This window comes from Manis javanica, chromosome 2, assembly GCF_040802235.1.
Source record: "Manis javanica isolate MJ-LG chromosome 2, MJ_LKY, whole genome shotgun sequence".
Taxonomy (NCBI): Eukaryota; Metazoa; Chordata; class Mammalia; order Pholidota; family Manidae; genus Manis; species Manis javanica.
The window spans coordinates 32,443,852-32,462,415 of record NC_133157.1 but is presented as its reverse complement, the minus strand read 5'-3'; the positions used below and the strand labels follow the sequence as shown (position 1 = coordinate 32,462,415).

The 18,564-nt window shown below is 45.0% G+C and overlaps 1 protein-coding gene across 4 annotated transcripts in view; it reads left to right on the top strand.

The window, feature by feature from the left end:
- Positions 1-18,564, top strand: part of TMOD1 (tropomodulin 1) — a 93,537-nt gene that overhangs the window by 22,620 nt on the left and 52,353 nt on the right. For all 4 annotated transcript variants that reach the window (XR_012127234.1, XM_073227289.1, XM_073227287.1 and 1 more), the window contains exons 3-4: positions 13,449-13,605; positions 18,156-18,275. Coding sequence is in view for 3 of the 4 variants with exons in the window: in XM_073227289.1 (XP_073083390.1) it covers positions 13,449-13,605; positions 18,156-18,275 (277 nt within the window). In the remaining variant the exon portion in view is untranslated. The remainder of the gene's footprint in view (positions 1-13,448; positions 13,606-18,155; positions 18,276-18,564) is intronic.

The window sequence follows — 18,564 nt, the reverse complement described above, 5'->3', positions numbered from 1 at the left end:
CCAGATCAGACCCCAAGTCCACTGCCCTCTCTGTTACACTCTACACTCCTGTCTTAATTTTTGTTCAACAAATGCTTATACGGCCCTTTGTATGTTCTAAGTACTTTGAAAATATTAATCCATTCAACCATCATCATCACAATCCTATGATGCAGACATTGTTATCATCCCCATTTTACAGATGAGAAAACTGAGAGGTAAAGTGAATTGCCCATGGTCCCAGAACAGGCAGTGGCTGAGCCAGGATATGGTTCCAAGAGTTCACGGCTTAGCCACAACAGTGTAAAGTTTCACGGGAGTCTTCAGGAAGGCAGTGTGAGCCACAGATGTGCTCTGGTTTTGTAACTGGGACAAATGCTGTATGCAAAGTCATCCTCCTTTCTCCCTAGAAACAACCTGAAATGGCATATCTGCGCTCACATCTGCGTCTGCCTCCAACTTAGGCATATATTTCTTTCTCCCTCTTTGGAGCTCAGTTTCCCTATCTATAAAATGGGCACAGTCAGCCTAGATGCTCTCTGGCAACCCCTCCAGCTCTAACCATCTTTGATATTGTGAGCAGTTCCTGGCAGTCTTACTACCTGAATTCAGCTACCACTTCAGGGGGTTATGTTTTCAATGATGCAATTGTTAAGTCCCAGCATCATGTGACAGCATAGAGTACTCAAGAGTTGGAAAGCAGCTTTGTTTGCAGCTGAGGATTCCAAACTTGTGCACATTAGAAGAAAAAAAAAGTCCCTGAGACTTTCTATCACTCTACCGCCTGGAAAAACTCGAGCTTATCATGAGATTGTTGCGCTTGGCCTCCCGAGGGAGAGGAATGCTCCATGTGCTAAAAGTATCCACTGTTGACTGATTCCCCAAGAGGATCTGCCCTTTCTCGTCTCTCTGGAGTTAAGTGGATGCTGCTCTGAAGCTGAGCCAACTCCTTGGTTCAGATTCCCTTTGTACCAGGCAATGGTACAAAGGGGAAAATGGGCAATTCACAGACATGCAGGGGAATGGGGTCATACTGTGACCTGTGCGAGGAACAGCATGTAAGTTCTTATGGGATCAGTAGATAGTTACCATTTACTGGGTGCACCATGGGCAAAACCTTGCATGATTATCTCAGTCCTCAGGGAGGTTTGGTTATCAGCCCCATTTTAAAGATGGGGAAACTGAGGTGCACAGAGATGAAGTAAGACATCTGGTCTAGACAGTCCTGACCCAGTAGCCTGTGCTATTCATCACCGCCTTCTGTGAGCACATGTGCATGCAGCCTGGAAAGGAACAGGATGGGGAATTACCAGCAAATTGTTGTTTCCAATTAGAGCTCCTTTGAAATTGTTATTTCCACCATAAATACTAGTCTGGATGGATGGATGGCTGGCTGGCTGGCTGACTGGCTGACTGGCTGGCTGGCTGGCTGGCTGGCTGGATGGATGGATGAATGGATGGATGGATGGGAGGAAGGAAGAAAGGGAAGGAGGGAGAGTGGAACCATTAAGATTAAGAATTTAAATATAAAAATGGCTTGATAATGTGGCTTTGGGGGAAGAAAGGAAGAATATTTTTAAAGTGTCTCAGTAAAAGGCCCAAAAAGGAGAGAAGATGGTAGAGATAAACTCAACCATATAAAGAAATTGTGTCCCATGAGTTGCTTCTGAAGTCAGTCACTGAGGATCTCTGACACATTATAACCACAGAACAACCATGGAAAATGGCAAGCCCCCTTCAAGGCCTGAATTAATAATAGTAATGATAACACTAAACCGTCACCACCACCACCACTATTCTTCTCCGCTGAGGCCTCTGTCCATGCCAGGTGCTGTGCTAAGCATTCTGTGGGCATCGCCTTATAAAATTGCCCAGAGGGTCCTATGAGATTGGCCCTCAAAGGTTGGGGTTAATACCAATCTAAAAAAGGAAACGCCCAGAATCACACAGCTAGTGGGTGACAGACTGAGTGCAGGCAGAACGGCCTCCCTTAGCCCATAATGTCTCAAGAGGCCTAAGAACAAGGAGCCGTGCACCACAGAAGAAAGGGTGGAAGAGAAAACCTGGAACTGGAGAACCTCAGAGTCAGTGGGACACTCGGAAACCACCTGACCTGCCCTCCCTGGCCCTGCACATAACGCAGTGCGGGTAAAGAAACCCTGATCCACAGAGTCCCTCCTGGACACGTCATTCACTCAGTACTTTATGTATTTAATTGAATCCTCATGCCAACCCTATGAGGTAAGTATTCTTATTACCAATTTAATGGTGAAAAGGCAAAATAACAACAACAAAACTCCTGAAGCCCAGAGAGGGGAAAGAACTTAGTCAAGGTCGCACAGCAAGTGAGCCGTAGACCCAGGCTGAGAACTGGGACTTCCTGTCAAACCACACTGCTCCCCATCAGACTCCACAGAGTCACAGAATCCTCCCTACTCACGCCCCAGAGCATATCCTGTTAGCCAGAGGACGCTCTTGGCTATGTGGAATCAGCCAAGTTTGGGCCGCACAGCCGTGGTTCTTCCTTGTAACACAAACCGGCAGATTCGCAAGACCAGGACAGAAGTAAACAGTTGAAATGGAAAGAAATAAATCTTTGCTCTAAAAATAGGCACACATCCTTAGGAACACTGCTGGCCATGCACGGAGCCAAAGATGGGCCTGGTGGGCTGAGGGCAGCGAGGCCAGTGTCAGCGTGTCCCCAACCCTCTGACTTCTGGCCCCATGACCGCCTCCCCCCAAATCCCCTCCTTTGCCCTAGATTTCTCTCCTCCCTGCCCCTTCTTGCTGGGATCCTCTTGGACCTGCAGTTTCTTACTCAAGTTGAAATCCTCCCATTTTTCAAAGCCCAGCATCCCACCCCTACCTTGAGAAGCTTTCCTACCCTGCTTCAAGGCCCAGGACTGCATGTGCCGCACACTGAGCAGTTGCCTTGTTGATTTTGACATTTCTAATTGAAAGTATTCTAAATACATAGGAGAGTACATACCATGCCTATATTCCCATTATCCAGATTTGATAAATGTAAATAATTTGCCTTATTTGATTCAGCTTAAAAAGAGAAAAAATCACTGTCCATAAAGCTTGGATCCTTCCTCCCATGCCCCCATTTCTGCCCCATTGCTCCCACTCTACTGGACACTTTCTACTTGACAGGCAACAAATGAAACCCCCCCAACATCAGGTGGGTGATGTAAATGAAGAAAGGAAGAAAGGAAGGCGGGCCAGTTTTCTTGAGGCACATAGCCATCTTGATTCATCTTTTACTTTTCCACTCTTGAAGGAGATGACAGAAGAGCTTTCACTTGCCACTCAACCTTCCAGGAAGAAAAGCAGCAACTGCTGATGATAGATGGTGGCTGATCCTAGACTTCTGTGTCAGAGACACCAAGGGCTGAGGCAAACAGGAAGCCTGTGTTTGACTAAAGGACACTTGCTGTTCAGCTCCACCAATTGTTGCCAATGTGAAAGTGAAGATCCAGTATTGCCAGATTATTTATTTTTCAAGATATCCTGAGAATCTAAATTTTTATGTGCCATTTCCCTATTTCAAAATGTTGACACCTCATTCAAATACACAGATCAAACAAACCAAGTTTTGGTGTTTGAGTAGACTATAGTTTGCAACTCTAGCTCTGTTTGATATGACAGTTTTTTACTTTTGCATATATATGTACACACACAAACACATATACATGCACACATATACAAATATATGTGTAAATATGGTTTAGATACATGAAAACAGCTCAGTGCCTAGCACATAGTAGGTGTTTAATAAATGTTTGTTGCACCTGAATATATGATTTACCCACTAGAATCTAGACTTCTTAAGATTTGGAGTCACATTGTACCACCACAGAGCAGCAAAGTATAGTGCAAGTTGTGTAATGCACAATTCCAGGAGACACTGCTCACATAAACCAGAGAGCAAATAATGCCCTTGGAGTTGTGCAGTGCACAACTTGCACAGCCAGATGCAGCCACCCTGATGGACTGTCCCCACAATGCAGTGTCTGTTCAGTGGAATGGAGTGAATAGTTTGTTTCATGGTAATAAAACTAATTGGCAATAAACTGCTTCGATATGAAGTTCAAACCTTTAACCTGAGAGTTCAAGCTTAAAATGGCTTTTGCACTTCATTTTACAGAGGGGTATCCAAAGTCAGAGGGCACCAGTGCCCTATTTGTGGCCTCATAGCCCTGAGATGAGAACCCAGGTTGTCAGTTAGAATGCAGTTTGGCTGCAAGTAACAAGATTCAAAATAACATGACTTAGGTGGCTTATTCATTCCTCAAGTAAAAGCCCAGAGGGAGGCAGTGTAGGACTGGCATGGAGCCCAGCCTCCCAAACTTCCCTGAGTCCCAGATGCCATCCAGCTCATCTTCCTGTCATCCCAAGGCTTTCACCCTCATCCTCATTGTCCAAGTCAGTGGCCATAATAGCTGCATTCCAGGCATCACAAGAGAAGAAATGGGAAAAAAGAAAAGGGAAAAAGCCAGTATTCAAGTGCCTTTTAAAGAAGATTACCAGTAATTGTCAGGGGGCACTTCTTACATCATTGCCCAGACCACAGTTGCATGGATCAACTGAGCTGCAAGGGAGCCTGGGAAATGTAGTCTTTAATCTGAGTGGCCTCGTGCTCAGCTAAAAGAGTGGAGTGCTTTTATTACCAAAGAAAGGGAGACATGATGTCAGGGACAATTTATAGTCTGTCACTGTGAGTTAGCCAGCTTGATGGCCTGATACTCTGCCCTGCCTAAAGCTCTGAGGCATAGTAAGAGCAGTTGGCAGGAGATTAACCAAGCAGGCTCTCAAAGAAAACATTACAAAGGTCTCACTCTCTAGCTTGGCATTTCCCAAGACCCTCATAGGTGAACCCTTGTCCCATCCTGAGCACCCCCACTCTGGCACCTTTCATAATGTGTTCCCTCCCCCAGACCTGCTTGGAGCAGCAGTTAGGCGGCTCAGCAGACAGCTTGGGGCAGCAGGTGTGATGCTGACCTGACGAGTGTCCAAGTAATACCATCCTTTCCCCAGCTGGAGCAGCAGTGTTGTGTGATACTGGACAATTCAATACCTTTTCCTGTGCCCAGTGCTTGGTACCAAGGATTCAGAGAAGACTAAGATACATCCCAGCTGGCCCTTGAGGGGCACGTGGTCTCCTCAAGGGGAGACACAGCATTCATGCACTCTAAGGCAGAGTAGGGTGAGCATTATTTAAGAACTGGCAAGATGCCTAGGCGAGTTTGGAAAGAGAATTGCCAGATCAGTGCAAAGAGTGCTGCAAAGGCGTAACAGGATGCTCAAGGGACAGGCTTTGAAAGAGAGATGCAGGGGAAGAGGAGGGATGGAATTCTAGGTGGAGGGCAAACCTGAGCACAGGCATGGCACCGTGATAGTGCAGGGTGCAGGTGTGGAATGTGGGGTAGCCTGGAGTGGCTGGAACCTGGAATACCTGGAGATGGGAAGAGGATCAGGATGCTGGAGTAGGCTGAGGTTTACATGGTGAAGAGCACCCCCTACCCGGCTATTGAACTTGGTGGTGGTTCTGTAGGTGGTGGAGATGCTGAGTTTGTGAGTGTGCTGGGGAGTGACAGGGTCAGATGCACTTGTCAGTGACGTCATCTGGCTGATGGGAATGGAGAAGAATAGAGACGGAGAGGCTCCAGGCAGGAAGGCCAGTCCAGAGGCTCCTCCCATGGCCCCAGCTAGACGCATGACAGCTTGAACAGAGATAGCACCCACGTAATGGACACATTTCTGAATCCTGCAGCATCAGACTCCCCCAAACTCCTTCCCCCAGCAAGCCATGCCCCCTCACTCCAGCCTTTGTGTTGTGCCTGCAATCCCCTCTACCATCCTGTCCTCTGCCCTCCCTACCTGGCTGGTTCCTGCCTGGCCCCTGGGACTCAGCTGGGGAACCACCTCCTCCAAGAAGCCCAGGGCTGAGTAAGCTGCTCACACTTGGGCATGTGTCTCCATTTAGCTGTGAGCCCCACTGGAGTAGAATCACGTTCATTGCCTCAGGATGCCCAGTGCCTGGCACAGCAGGGCACATGGAACATTTTCCTTGTACATGAGGCAAAGGAGGATTAGAACACCAGGAAGGGTTTGGCCCCACCTTGTGCCATGAATGCCAGAGAGAAACAAAGTGTGCTGTTATGACTAATAGGTCCCCCAACAATTACAGGACTGGGACTACATGGGTGCCTGTGGATGTCAGGGTGGATGTCAGCACTCATGCCCTGTACAGTTGGTTGGGGGAAGTAGCAGCTATTGGGTTTCACCAGTCCTATAGCAAGGTCAGGGCCCCAGAGCCAAAGGCCTGGATATTTCTGGAAAGAGAAGATAGGAAGATGTCCAGTGTGTGTGTTGGGGTGGGTTGTGTGTTTGGGGAGAGGGGCTCCTGGTGGTTTGGAACCCGCTGTGACTGGGGCATGAGTGGTGTGGCCCCCCTGCCCCGCCGCACTCCCAGGTTACGTCTGCCCAAGTGTGACAAGAAAGCCCCGTGGAGGCTCCACTGCATGATTTCTGGTGGCATCCGGAAGCTGCTGGTCAGGGATGCAGTGGCAGAGTGCTCTATATGTGGACAGGGCCCTGAGGGCCTAAAGAGGCTCATTTTAATATAAGGGAAAACGGACCCCTGGCAGATAACTGGGAAATAAAAGACTTCAGGGCCAAGTGAAAAAAAACCTGTTTTGGTCAAATACCTTGAAAAGGCTAATTGGATGACTAACAGGCCTGTAAAATGTTTGGCCTTGCTGATGGGAGGCGGGGAGGGAGGGCGGGCATCTGGGGAATACTTAGGTCCTTTGAAAAGGAGGGGAGAGAAGTCAGTGGGAGTGGGAGAAATTAGGCCTCCTGGATTTCCCTCTTGCCCAGGACACTCTCTCCATGCCTCTAGGTCTCAGTTTCTCCATCTGTAAACTGAGGCAAGTCTCATGAGGAGGTGAGCTCCTTTGACACTTGGAGAGGAAGCGTGGTGTCCATGTGGCACCACCTCTGGTTTCCATGACCTATTCCCAGAGGAAGGCGGTCGGCTGGGTCACAGTTTTCTGTGGCCAGCAAGTCAAGAGTCCTGGGCTCTCAGTCCAGAGTATGACTTCGGGCAAGCCCCCTCCCGGTGTCCCTGGCCCATGGCTGCTCCCAGTATCCAATACAGAGGCTGCACCTCATGGCCCATCTTCTGCTGAGGAGTAATGCAAAGTCCAACCACAGGAATCAAGGACTCCTGGAGCCCAGGCCAAGGGTACACATTTTACACTTCCTTAGTCTCCGATGCAGCTGATTGATTTGAGAAAAGTGATAAAATTGCTTGGTTTTTGTCACTATGAAAAATGTACAATTAGCCACTAGTCTGAAAACAGCCATACTGATCCTTGAGCCTGTTAATTATTATCTTCTGTCTTCCTGGCTGTGTGGCTAACTGGCTGTGTGACTTTGGGCAAGTGACTTCAGTTTTCTATGCCTCAGTTTCCCCAAATGAAAATGAAAAAATTGGCCCAGGGGCTCTCTTAGGGCTTTGCAGCTCAGAATTGCCAGGAACCTTTGATCCTTTTAACACATCGTATATATGTACGTGTGTGTTGCCTATGTGTGCACACATTGTAGATGTGTGCATGTCTGAACAAACCCCCAGTTCTAGCCAGGATGGCATCTCATGCAGCCCTAAGTCTCCCTAGTGATTATAATTGTGCAGATACTCGCTATTTGGCCTTACTGTCACCTGTCTGCAGGATGGTAGTGCTCTGAACAGCACAGGTAAGGATCTGTCAAAGTTTCCATGGTCCTTTGGACAATTGGACTCCAGAGTGTGGATGTGAAAATGAGACTAAGCATCAACTAGTCAAACTGCACATACAAGCTTTAATTTCACCTTTAAAAGGAAATCACCATTAAAAAACCACCAGCAGGGAACCAACTGCAAGAAGAGATTACCTAAATATTTCCCCCTGTTTATTTCCAAGAACATATTTAACTTTTAGTGTGTTTTTACATTTTTAAAAGCTTCTTTCTTTCTCCAGCCCAGAGCCTGATATGGGCAAGTCACTCAGTAAATATTTGTGCCATAAATGAATGACTGTCTTGACTTTCTTTACATGGAATTTCAGTTTGATAGGAACTTAAGATCAGACATGGCAAAATGTCAGTCCATGAGCTAAATCTGGCCTACAAATGTGTTTCATTTGGGCTGAACATTGTATTTAAAGTGTTTAGATTTTGTGTCAATATTGAAAATCACTGAAGATTTGCATAAAGATGAGCAGGTCTAGTAACACCACCCACATCCTCATATGCCAGTCATTCACTAGAGCTAGGGACTGAGGAAGCATAGAAAGCTCCACTGTGCCACCATCCCCACCACTTCCAGCATCTAGCAGATATAATTTTAGGCTAAGATCAGAGACTGTCTAGAAATTGCTCTTTTTTTAAAACCAACACTAACTTTCCCGTCGGGAGATGAGAAGAAACTCACCCTGACATTAGTCACGGCCCTCCTCAGATGTAAATTTCTGATTGTAAGTAAGGACACAAAGATATGCTAGGAGTCCCTGCATCAAAGCTGTCTCCCAAAGCAGATCTCACCCATAACCAGCCTGTCTTTGGAGTGACAACATATGTTAATGCGTGCGTATAAGTACATATTTCCCCAATGCAAAATTGATGACTGTCCTGGAGAAGCCAGACTGCTGCTTCCCTTACACTAACTATAAAGAGAGCATTGCCCAGCACATCTACCCTGTGCCCCCTTAAGATTAAAATAAGTTAAGATGGTTCCCATTTCCCAGAGACATGGTAAATATAAAAGCTTTACAGGCAATATAGAAGCTATTCATATGTTATTCCTTGCTCTTCAGCAAAGTAGGCCCCCCCTTTAGGATCTTGATTAACCTTAAAAGCTAAAACAATACATTGTTTTCCAAATGTGCTATAATTGAGACTTCTCTCTCATTTTACTCTACTTCTGCCACATCCCACCAAGAGTTGTGAAAACTCTTTTCCTCACCTATGGGATGGCCTGGGTCTGAGAGTCAGTTTTAGGTTCCAAGAGTCATAAGAGATCCAAGGCAGTATTTTCGTACCCACTTAACTCCTCCCTGATTAATTTACATAAAAGGCACATCACCTGGTAAAACAAGACACCGTTTTAAATTTGGCCAGCTCTCTCTGGCCAGTCTCAGCAACACTATCGGCCATTGGCATATGAAGACGCTCTGTCCTCAGCAGTCTATGACACTTTAATTATTGTATTAGCTGTTTTCATAATTTTCCCCTTGATAGCATGTGCCACTGTTTAAAAACAGCTTCTTTTAAGATATAATCCATGTGCCATAAAATTCACCCATGTAAAGTGTACAATTCAGTGTTTTTCAGTGCATTAACAGAGTTGTACAACCATCACTGTGATCAATTTTAGAACATTTTCATCCCTTCAAAAAAGATGCCCTAACCGATTAGCTGTCACTCCCCTTGCCCCCCAAACTCTCCAGCCCCAGGCAACCACTATACTACTTCCTGCCTCTATAGATCTGACTATTCTGGAATTGAATATAAATGAAACCAGACACTGTGGTCCTTTGTGGCTGCCTTCTTTTACTTAGCATGATGTTTTCAAGGTTTCATGTGTGTAATAGCATGTATCAGTACTTCATTTCTTTTTATTGCCACATCGTATTCTGTGGTATGGATATATATATACCATATTTTGTTTATCCATTCATCATTTGATGGATATTTTAGTTGTTTCCATTTTGGGGCTATTATGAATAATGCTACTATGACAAATTCATGTATAAGCTTTTGTGTAGACATGTGCTTTCATTTCTCTTGGTTATACACAAGTGTGGAATTGCTGCATCATATGATAGCTTTATGTTTAAGCAGCTAAGAAACTGCCAGACTATTTTCCAATGGGGCTGCACCATTTTACATTCCCATCAGCAGTATATAAAGGTTCCAATTTCTCCAGTCTTGTCAACACTTGTTACTATGATTTTTATTGTAGCCCTCCTAGTGACTGTGAAGTGGTATCTCATTCTGGGTTTGATTTGCATTTCCCTGATGGCTAATGATAGTGAGCATCTTTTCATGTGCCTATCTGCCACTTTTATGTCTTCCTTGGATAAATGTTTATTCAGATCCTCTGTCCATTTTTAAATTGTGTTGTCTTATATTTAGAGTGTTAAGAGGTCTTTAGGTATTCTGGATGCTGGCCCCTAACCAGATATATGATTTGCAAAAGCTTTCTCTCACTCTGTGGATTGTCTTTTCATTTTCTTGGTAGTGTCCTTTGAAGTACAAATATTTTTGATTTTGATGAAGTCCAATTTGCCTTTTTCTTTTGCTACTTAATGTTCTAGTAATATATCTAAAAAACCATTGCCTAATCCAAGGGCACAGAGATTTATGCCTTTTTCTTGTAGAAGTTTTATAGTCTTAGCTTTTACATTTAGATCTTTGACCCATATTGAGTTGATTTTTGTATAACTGGTGACACTCATGTCAATTTTGAAAACAAGTTAAAATGATAAATAATCAGGAGTTTAAAAAAGATGCAACTGTTTTTGGTTTTAATTGAAAACCATGTACTCTTTCATTAAATGTACCGTTTAATGGAAGAAAATTAACTCCTAACAAGCTGATACTCTCAGTATTTGCTTTAAAAATCTGATAAACTAAGAATTGTTAGAAAGGGCCTTAGTCATTCCTGTGTTTAAAAATCAACTCCTTTCAGCAAAGACTTGAATAAATGAAGCCATATTATAACATGCTATATAAGTAATATGTTTTAAATACATTAAAAGCACCTTTATTGCCCAATTACAATGACATGGGCTTCAGTTTAACACTGTGATTCTACAACAGGGTGACTTTGTCCCCCAGGGGACATCTGACAATGTTTGGAGACATTTTTGGTTGTCAGAGTGTGGAGGGAGGTACTACCGGCACCTGTTAGATAGAGGACAGAGATGTTGCCAAATAGTTACAATCCATAGAATGCCCCTCCCCCCGACTAGGAATCATCCAGCCCTAAATGTCAACTATGCAAGTTGAAAACCCATATTTTAAATCAGTGGCCTCTATCAGATACATTGGAAGAGATGTACGTTTGCAAACCCTTTCGTCTCAGTTATAGCCTCATGCATTTCCCCCATCTAACACCCAGCCTTTCAGAGGCCAGAATGTGCCCCAGCACCTCAAAACCCTTTGTGGTGACAAACACCTATCAGGTCTTCCCTTGTGGGGGGTCATTGGGAAAACACTTGCTTTCAGAGTTTAATTCATTCTGTATTTGTTTTCATTTTTTGAATTTTGAGATATATTTGGATAATACATCCATTCCCTGTTCAACGTATATGAGTGATCAGTCTCCTATTAAAATATATTTTGTCTGATTAAAGAACCACAAAGATAATAAGTAACAATTTGGGAATACTTGGTACTGTACTAGGCACGTTTGCTGTATTATTTAATTTTCTCAACCATTCTGAGAGAATGACTATCATCATTCACATTTTACAGCTGTAGATGAGACATGATGAGATTAGGCAGCTTACCCATGATCACATAGCTGGAGTCACCACTACTCCAAGTCAGGGCTTAAGAGGGGTCAACTGTGAGGTACAGGCATGTCACAAAGAATTTGGGTCACTCATTATGGGTAATCACAGATGTTTGCAGTACAGTTGTGTTCTGTCACTCAGTTGAATCACAGTAAGTGCCCTGTCATGGGCGAGAAGTAGATACACACAGCTAGCCACAGGAAATCCCACCTCACCTGGCCATGCCCACAGAAGCGTGGCTTATCTGTGAGCCTTATCCAGCCTGCAGGTAACTGTGGGCAGCATCTGAGGACTGCTGCTTAAGGAACACTAGGATGTCCGTGTCATGACTTAGTTTCCTGATGCTCGCCCCCAAATCAGTCAAGTCTTGTGTGCTTACGTACTGGCCAGCCTCTCATGACATGCTCCAACTCCCAGATGTCTCTCCTGACTTGTGGCCTACAGCCCTTTGCACGAACACCAGCCACCTTCCCCCAGCCCTCATACATACCATGCACTATGCAAAGTTCTCCTCACCATCACCTTTCCCAGGCTCAGGTCACACTCCAGGCTCCTGACCTCACATCCACTGGTCTTACTGGCACAGCACTGTGGTGGTAAACAGTGGTAAACATCTCAGAAGAACTCAACTGCAGTTAAGCAGTAGTGTCCCCCCTGTCCCAGCTTATCCCTCTCTCCACCAAGACCATAGCTGTCTTTATAAACCTGATATCATCTACCTCAGATGGTGCTTTTAGGAAAGTATCTGGAGTGTGAGAGTGACTAAAGATACGTGTTATCATGGTACAAAAATTGGAAATAGGATGGTTCTCCACTTTAGCCAGTTTGGGGCAAGAGTAAGGTGAGACTGCTCACACCTGCCTTCCGAGTGTCTTCCACCACGTCTCCGAATGAAAGCAGTGGAAGAGATGATGACTGGAATTGAAGATTGTCCTCCACCCCCAAATCTGAAGAGGGACCTTGATCTTTGTTCTAGATCTGCCCCTAAAATTCCTTGGGCAAATCTTTCCTTGCTCTGGGCCTCCATTTCCCCTTGAGGAAGGGTGTGTGCACTAGACAATTTCTAAGCATCCTTGCAGCTGCAAACTTCTTGTAGCCCCTAAGGTGCTGGGGGCTGAGTTGAAGTGAAGCCTGTGGGACTCCAGTCCAGCGTAAGTAGCAATCTGCTTTAGTAGTAAGCCCACACCCAGAAGCCTGTCTGTGTTTGAAGTATGGAACAATGATTGGTGGATGCTATCTTTCTTGAAAGACTCATCTCCAGGGATGGTGTTAGCATATTTAACACCCAGAATGGCCCGAGCAGGGGCCGTCTGGAGGGTAGAAGCAGCTGGAAAGGGCCTTCCCGGGCTGCAGCCTGGAGAGCATGCCTTGCCCCCTTGAGGTTCTGTGGAGCATTTTGCTGCTTGTTTTTGGAGTCAGCCTCTTCCTGCCTGATTCTGCACTCAGGGCCCTAACTCCTACCCCTTTGGCTGCTTCTCTCTCCAGCCACTTTATACACAACAGCTGTAAATATCCTCCAGCATCCAAACACCAACTTAATCATATTTACCTTTTAACAGAGGCTTTTGGAGCACCCCCCTGTGCTCAGCCCTGTCTGGACAGACTCCTCACCCTCCCACCTTCAAAAACGTTAGAGGCTGGGAAAAGCAGGACGTTTAAGAGACCCGAGTCCTTACCTAGCTACCCCCCTTGTCTGTCCTTTGATCTCAGGCTAGACCCTGCCCCTCCTGGGGGTCAGATTCCTCCTCACACATAAATGAGCAACTTGGATTAATTGATGAGCTCTGAGGTCCCTGTTGTTCAATGATGACTTTCTGGAACAATGCAAGTCTTCAGCCTCTGATCCTCTTTCTCTCTCTCTCTCCCCCTCTGGGTCACCCGGCCCCACAACCCTCCCTGTAGAATGCACTGCTGCCTGCAGGCCTGAGGCAGAAGGATCAGACCACCAAGGCGCCCACGGGCCCCTTTAAAAGGGAGGAGCTCTTGGATCACTTGGAAAAGCAAGCAAAGGAGTTTAAGGACCGAGAAGATCTTGTCCCCTACACAGGGGAAAAGCGAGGTACTGAATAATGTTGCTCTTGTGAACACGTCACTCGCCATTCACCGCTGAGTTCCCCCTGTATGTCCGGCCGTGTTGGGCCAATGTGTCTCAGCCTCCTTGCCCCCATCCCTGCCTAGCCAAAACCACAAACCCACCTCCAAAAATATCAGTACATGACACAGACTTAGTGGAGTCTTGGGGTAAACTGAGGAAAGAGTTTCATCCATCCCTCAGACCAAAAATTTCCCCTAAATCCCCTTTAAGTAAGTGTCCTGATTATTTTCATACATAAATCCTGACGCTTCTGAAAGTGAACAAGGAAACTATTGATCATGATATCAGGACATAAGGCCTACACAAGGTCTGTTCCGTGCAAACCAGGAAAAATAGATATCCTCCCTCTACACTAACCAGCCATGCTCTTTCCCAGACGTTCCTGTCTCTGGCAGCTGCATCATCCCTTCCTTCATCCAGTCCTCTAAGACTCTCTGCCCCAGCCTAAGGCAGGCCATCTCTAAGGCTTGGGGTCAGACAGGCACTCCCTGACTATCCAACCTCCTACACTCCAAACCATTCTAGTGTCCTCTTGTATTGTGTTTGCCCTTGCTCACTGCGCTGCCACCCCACACCCTTCTGTCCTGCAAACATTCTGAGCTCTTTTCCACCTCAGGACCTTTGCACGTATTCCCTCTGCTGGAATGCTGATCCTGCTATCCAACTCCACGCTGTCTTCATGGCTGTCTCCTCCTCCCCTGTGAGATGCAGGATGGTTAGACACACAGCCTGTCACTAGGAGTATTCTGGTCACCATCCTGGCACTCCCACTCACTAGATGTGTGAGCTTGAGTACATTTTTAGACCTGCTGTGCCTGCATCTCCTACTCTGTGGAGTGGGGCTGAGGAAAATAATATTACCAACCTCATGAGGTTGTTAAGAAGACTGACTTAAGACATATAAAGCTCTCAGAACAGCACCTCGCTATGTACGTGTTAGCTGTCACCAACTACCCTTTGGGTCTCAACTGTACTGTCTCCTCTTTCAGGGAAGGCTTTCCTGTCTACTCTGTTTGGGACACACAGCCCCTTCAGCTCCCTACTTGGTCATTCTCCATCTCAGGAGCCAGTGTGTGTCCTTCACAGCAGTTGCCATCTTACTATTACATGCGTCCTTCTCATTGGCTGTAAGCTCAGGGAAGGCAGGGGCTTGGCCTGCTTTTGCTCACACAGTATCCCCAGCACCCTGCACAGGGCCTGGTGCACAGTGGGGCACAACAGAGAGGTGTTGAATGAATGAATGAGTTCAAATTAGTAAATGTACTTGAATCTTGTGGGCTACTTTCTTAGAATATAACCCCATGAGTACCAGGACTGCGTCTGTATTGTTCATCATTGCCTCCCTCCCCCTAATAACCCTAGCATATAGTAGACATCAATAAATATTTGTTGAATGAAAGCATTAGTTCTAATTAATTAGTTGTGTAATTAATAGTTTGTTTTCAGTCTCCTCCACTCTCTACCCTCAAGATTGTAAGTATGATCAGCTAAGAGTCCATATCTGGCTTTTATCTCTGTATCCCTATTGTATCAGCATAATACCCTGCATAGTGAGTAGCTGCTTGATGAATAATCAAGTGGATGCTATCTTTCTTGAAAGACTCATCTCCAGGGAATGTGTTAGCATGTTTAACACCCAGAATGGCATGTGCAGGGGCTGTCTTGTTTTTGGAGTCAGCCACAAGCTGACCCAAGAAAACGAGCAGGAGTAGACATCACGGGGAGAACTTTGAGCCACCGCAAACCCGGGAATTGGGGCTCAGTTCAGATTTCATCAAAAGTTTGGAAGGTCAGGGACTCCCAAGAGGCATCTGGATTACTGAACTTGGGGAGGATTAGGTGGTCCTGAGGCATCCTGGAGGGGGGCAGGGGAAGGAGGCCTTGACCACACGGGCTAGGTGTGCCTGCTGAGCGTGTGGGCACGAGATGTTTTTAAGCAAGACCTTTGTGCCGTGAGCAGTGATTTCTGTGTAGCTGATAAAGATAATAGAATCTCTGGATTTCATGGAGCCTCAAAACTTACATTGTCCCACCTGCATGTTTGAAAAATGGGGAAACCAAGGCTGTGGGAGAGTCAGCAGGAGACCTGGTGGACAGCTGGCTTCCACTTCCTCGTGCACCCACCCCGTTTCCATTTTGGTTTTGGTTTTTATTACAACCATCATGGGTGTGATGGCATCTCATTTTCCTAATAACCAGTGATGCTGAGCATCTTCCCATGTGCTTGTTGACCATTTGTATATCCTCTTTGGAGAGATGTCTAGCAGTCCTTTGCTTGTTTTTAAATTGGGTTGTTTTTCTTTTTATTGTTGAGTTGCAAAAGTTCTTTGTATGATCAATACAAGATGCATTCAGATATGCGATTTGGGAGTGTTTTTCTCCCATTCTGTATGTTGTCTTTTCCCTTTCTTGATAATGCCCTTGGATGCACAAAACTTTTACACTGATGAAGTCCAGTGGATCTGCTTTTTTCTTTTGTTGCTGGTTCTTTTGGTGTCATACTAAGAATACACTGTCAATTTTAAAGTTATGAAGATTTATGCCCATATTTTCTTCTAAGAGTTTTTTAGTTTTGGCTAGTCTATTTAAGTCATCGATCCATTTTCAGTTCATTTTGTTTTATGATGTGAGATAGGGGTCCAACTTCATCCTTTTGCATGTAGATACCCAGCAACACTTCTTGAAGAAATTATTCTTCCCCACTGAATAGACTTGGCACCTTAGTCAAAAATCAATCTGCTGTAGATGGATGGGTTTATTTATGGACTTCCAGTTCTATGCCATTGTTCATATGTCTATCCTTATGTCAGCATCACACTCTTTAACTTTGTAGTTGGTTTTGAACTCAGGAAGTCTTGGTCCTCCTACTTTGATCTTCATCAAGATTGTTTTGGCTATCTGGGACCCCTTGTAATTCTATATGAATCTGAGGATTAGCTTTTCCACTTATGTAGAAAAAGGTTATTGGAATTTTGATAAGAATTGCATTGAATATATAGATTGCTTTGAGCTGTACTGCCACAATAATATTGTCTTCCAGTACAGAATACCAGAAGTCAGGGTATTCTTTTATTTACTTAGGACATCTTTGTTTTCTGTCAGCAATTTTGTAATATTCCATGCACAAGTCTTCATCTCCTTGGTTCAATTTATTCCTAAATATTTTATTCTTTTGGGTGCTACTATAGGTGAAATGATTGCCCTAGTTTCCTTTTCTAATTGTTCACTGCTGGTGTATGGAAGCACCATTCATTTTATCTGTTGATCTTGTATAACTGCTGAATTTGCTTATTAGTTCTAACAGGTATTTTGTGGAATCGCTAGGGTTTTCTATATATAAGATCATGTCATCTGTGATCAGAGATAATTTTATTTCTCCCTCTCCAGTCTGGATGCCATTTATTTCTTTTTCTTGTCCATTTGCTCTGGCTAGAACTTCCAGTGCAATGCCAAATGAGGATAGTGACAGCAGGCATTTTTGTCTCGTGGCCAATCTTAGGGGCTTATTCCCTCATTTGCTCTGTCAGATCCCAGCTCCTTGGCCATCGTCTCAGCAAGGCCTTCCATGGCCTTCCTTCCCACCTCATTCACACCCCAGCCTGGAACTTCCCAGCCTTTGCTCTGCTTTACTTTCCTCCACAATACTTAATACCATCTGGTATCTTTACATGCTTATTTAGTATCTTCTCTCCCTCCATTTGTAAATTGTTCACTCTTGTTCTGCTACCTCCTAGAAAGGTGCCTGGCACATAGTAAGCACTCAATAAATATTCACATGAGAATGTGTATGTGTGTATATGTGTGTGTGTGTGTATATATATATATATATATGTGTGTGTAATTTTCCACACACAGAATTAAATTGTTCATGTATTTTGTAAACTTGATTTTTCACACAGCATCTTGTCTTGGGTGTTTTCCTTCCTTGTGGAGATCTCTGTCATCCTTTATAAAAGCAGCTGGAACTCTAATGTGTGGCTGCCCCATAACTGCCTCCACACTGCCTGCTGGCGGTTGCTGCTGCGGCCATCCTGTGCCTGCCTCTTTGTTCCCTTGCTCGGTTACGACTCTGATACTTTAAACATACAGTGTTCTATGAGGCAAGGATACGTTTTTGCTCCCTATTCCTCTTTTAATACTCTGAGTGTATTTTATTTATTTTGTTTAGAAATGTGTCTATATTTTTTTCTCATATCAGAACCTTTGGTTAGGGAATCCCAGACCCTAACATTCTATTATATTTTTCTTTTGTACCTTTTCCCTACTTACAGGTTGTTTAAATTAATGACCAATGTTTTCAAGAGTGAGCAGGCTAGTTTGACCTCATGATAAAGTTATTCTTTTTGAATGTGGAAGGCACTTTGCTGAAAATCTTCAATTCCTGTTCTTTGAGGAAGTTTGGCCCTGGGTCCCCAGAGGGAGAAAACGTCAAGGGAGTCTCAGCCTCGAGGGGTCCACAGGATTCTGGGATGGTCTACCCGGGGCCGTTGCCAGAAGCTCTCGTGTGTTTGCAGGAAAGGCCTGGGTGCCCAAACAGAAGCCAATGGATCCGGTGCTGGAAAGTGTGACCCTGGAGCCAGAGCTGGAGGAGGCCTTGGCAAATGCCTCAGATGCAGAACTCTGTGACATTGCAGGTAAGAGGCCTTCTAGAAGCTTCCCCATGCCCTTGAGAAGGGTTTGACCCGCATTTGGAGGGAGTCTTGGATGCTTTATTTCAACATGAAAGCATCCTTGCTGCTTCTTGTAAGGGCTAGAGGAGACCAAGAATATTAAAATAGAAATCTGTGAAAAATCAAAACAAGGAAAATAAAACCACCCAAACCCCTCATGCCACAGAGCCATCTGTTGCTGCCATGAAAGATGTGGAAGCACCCCAGGGAAGGCCGACATGAGCCCTTTACCAGCCTCTGCTCAGGCCCCTTG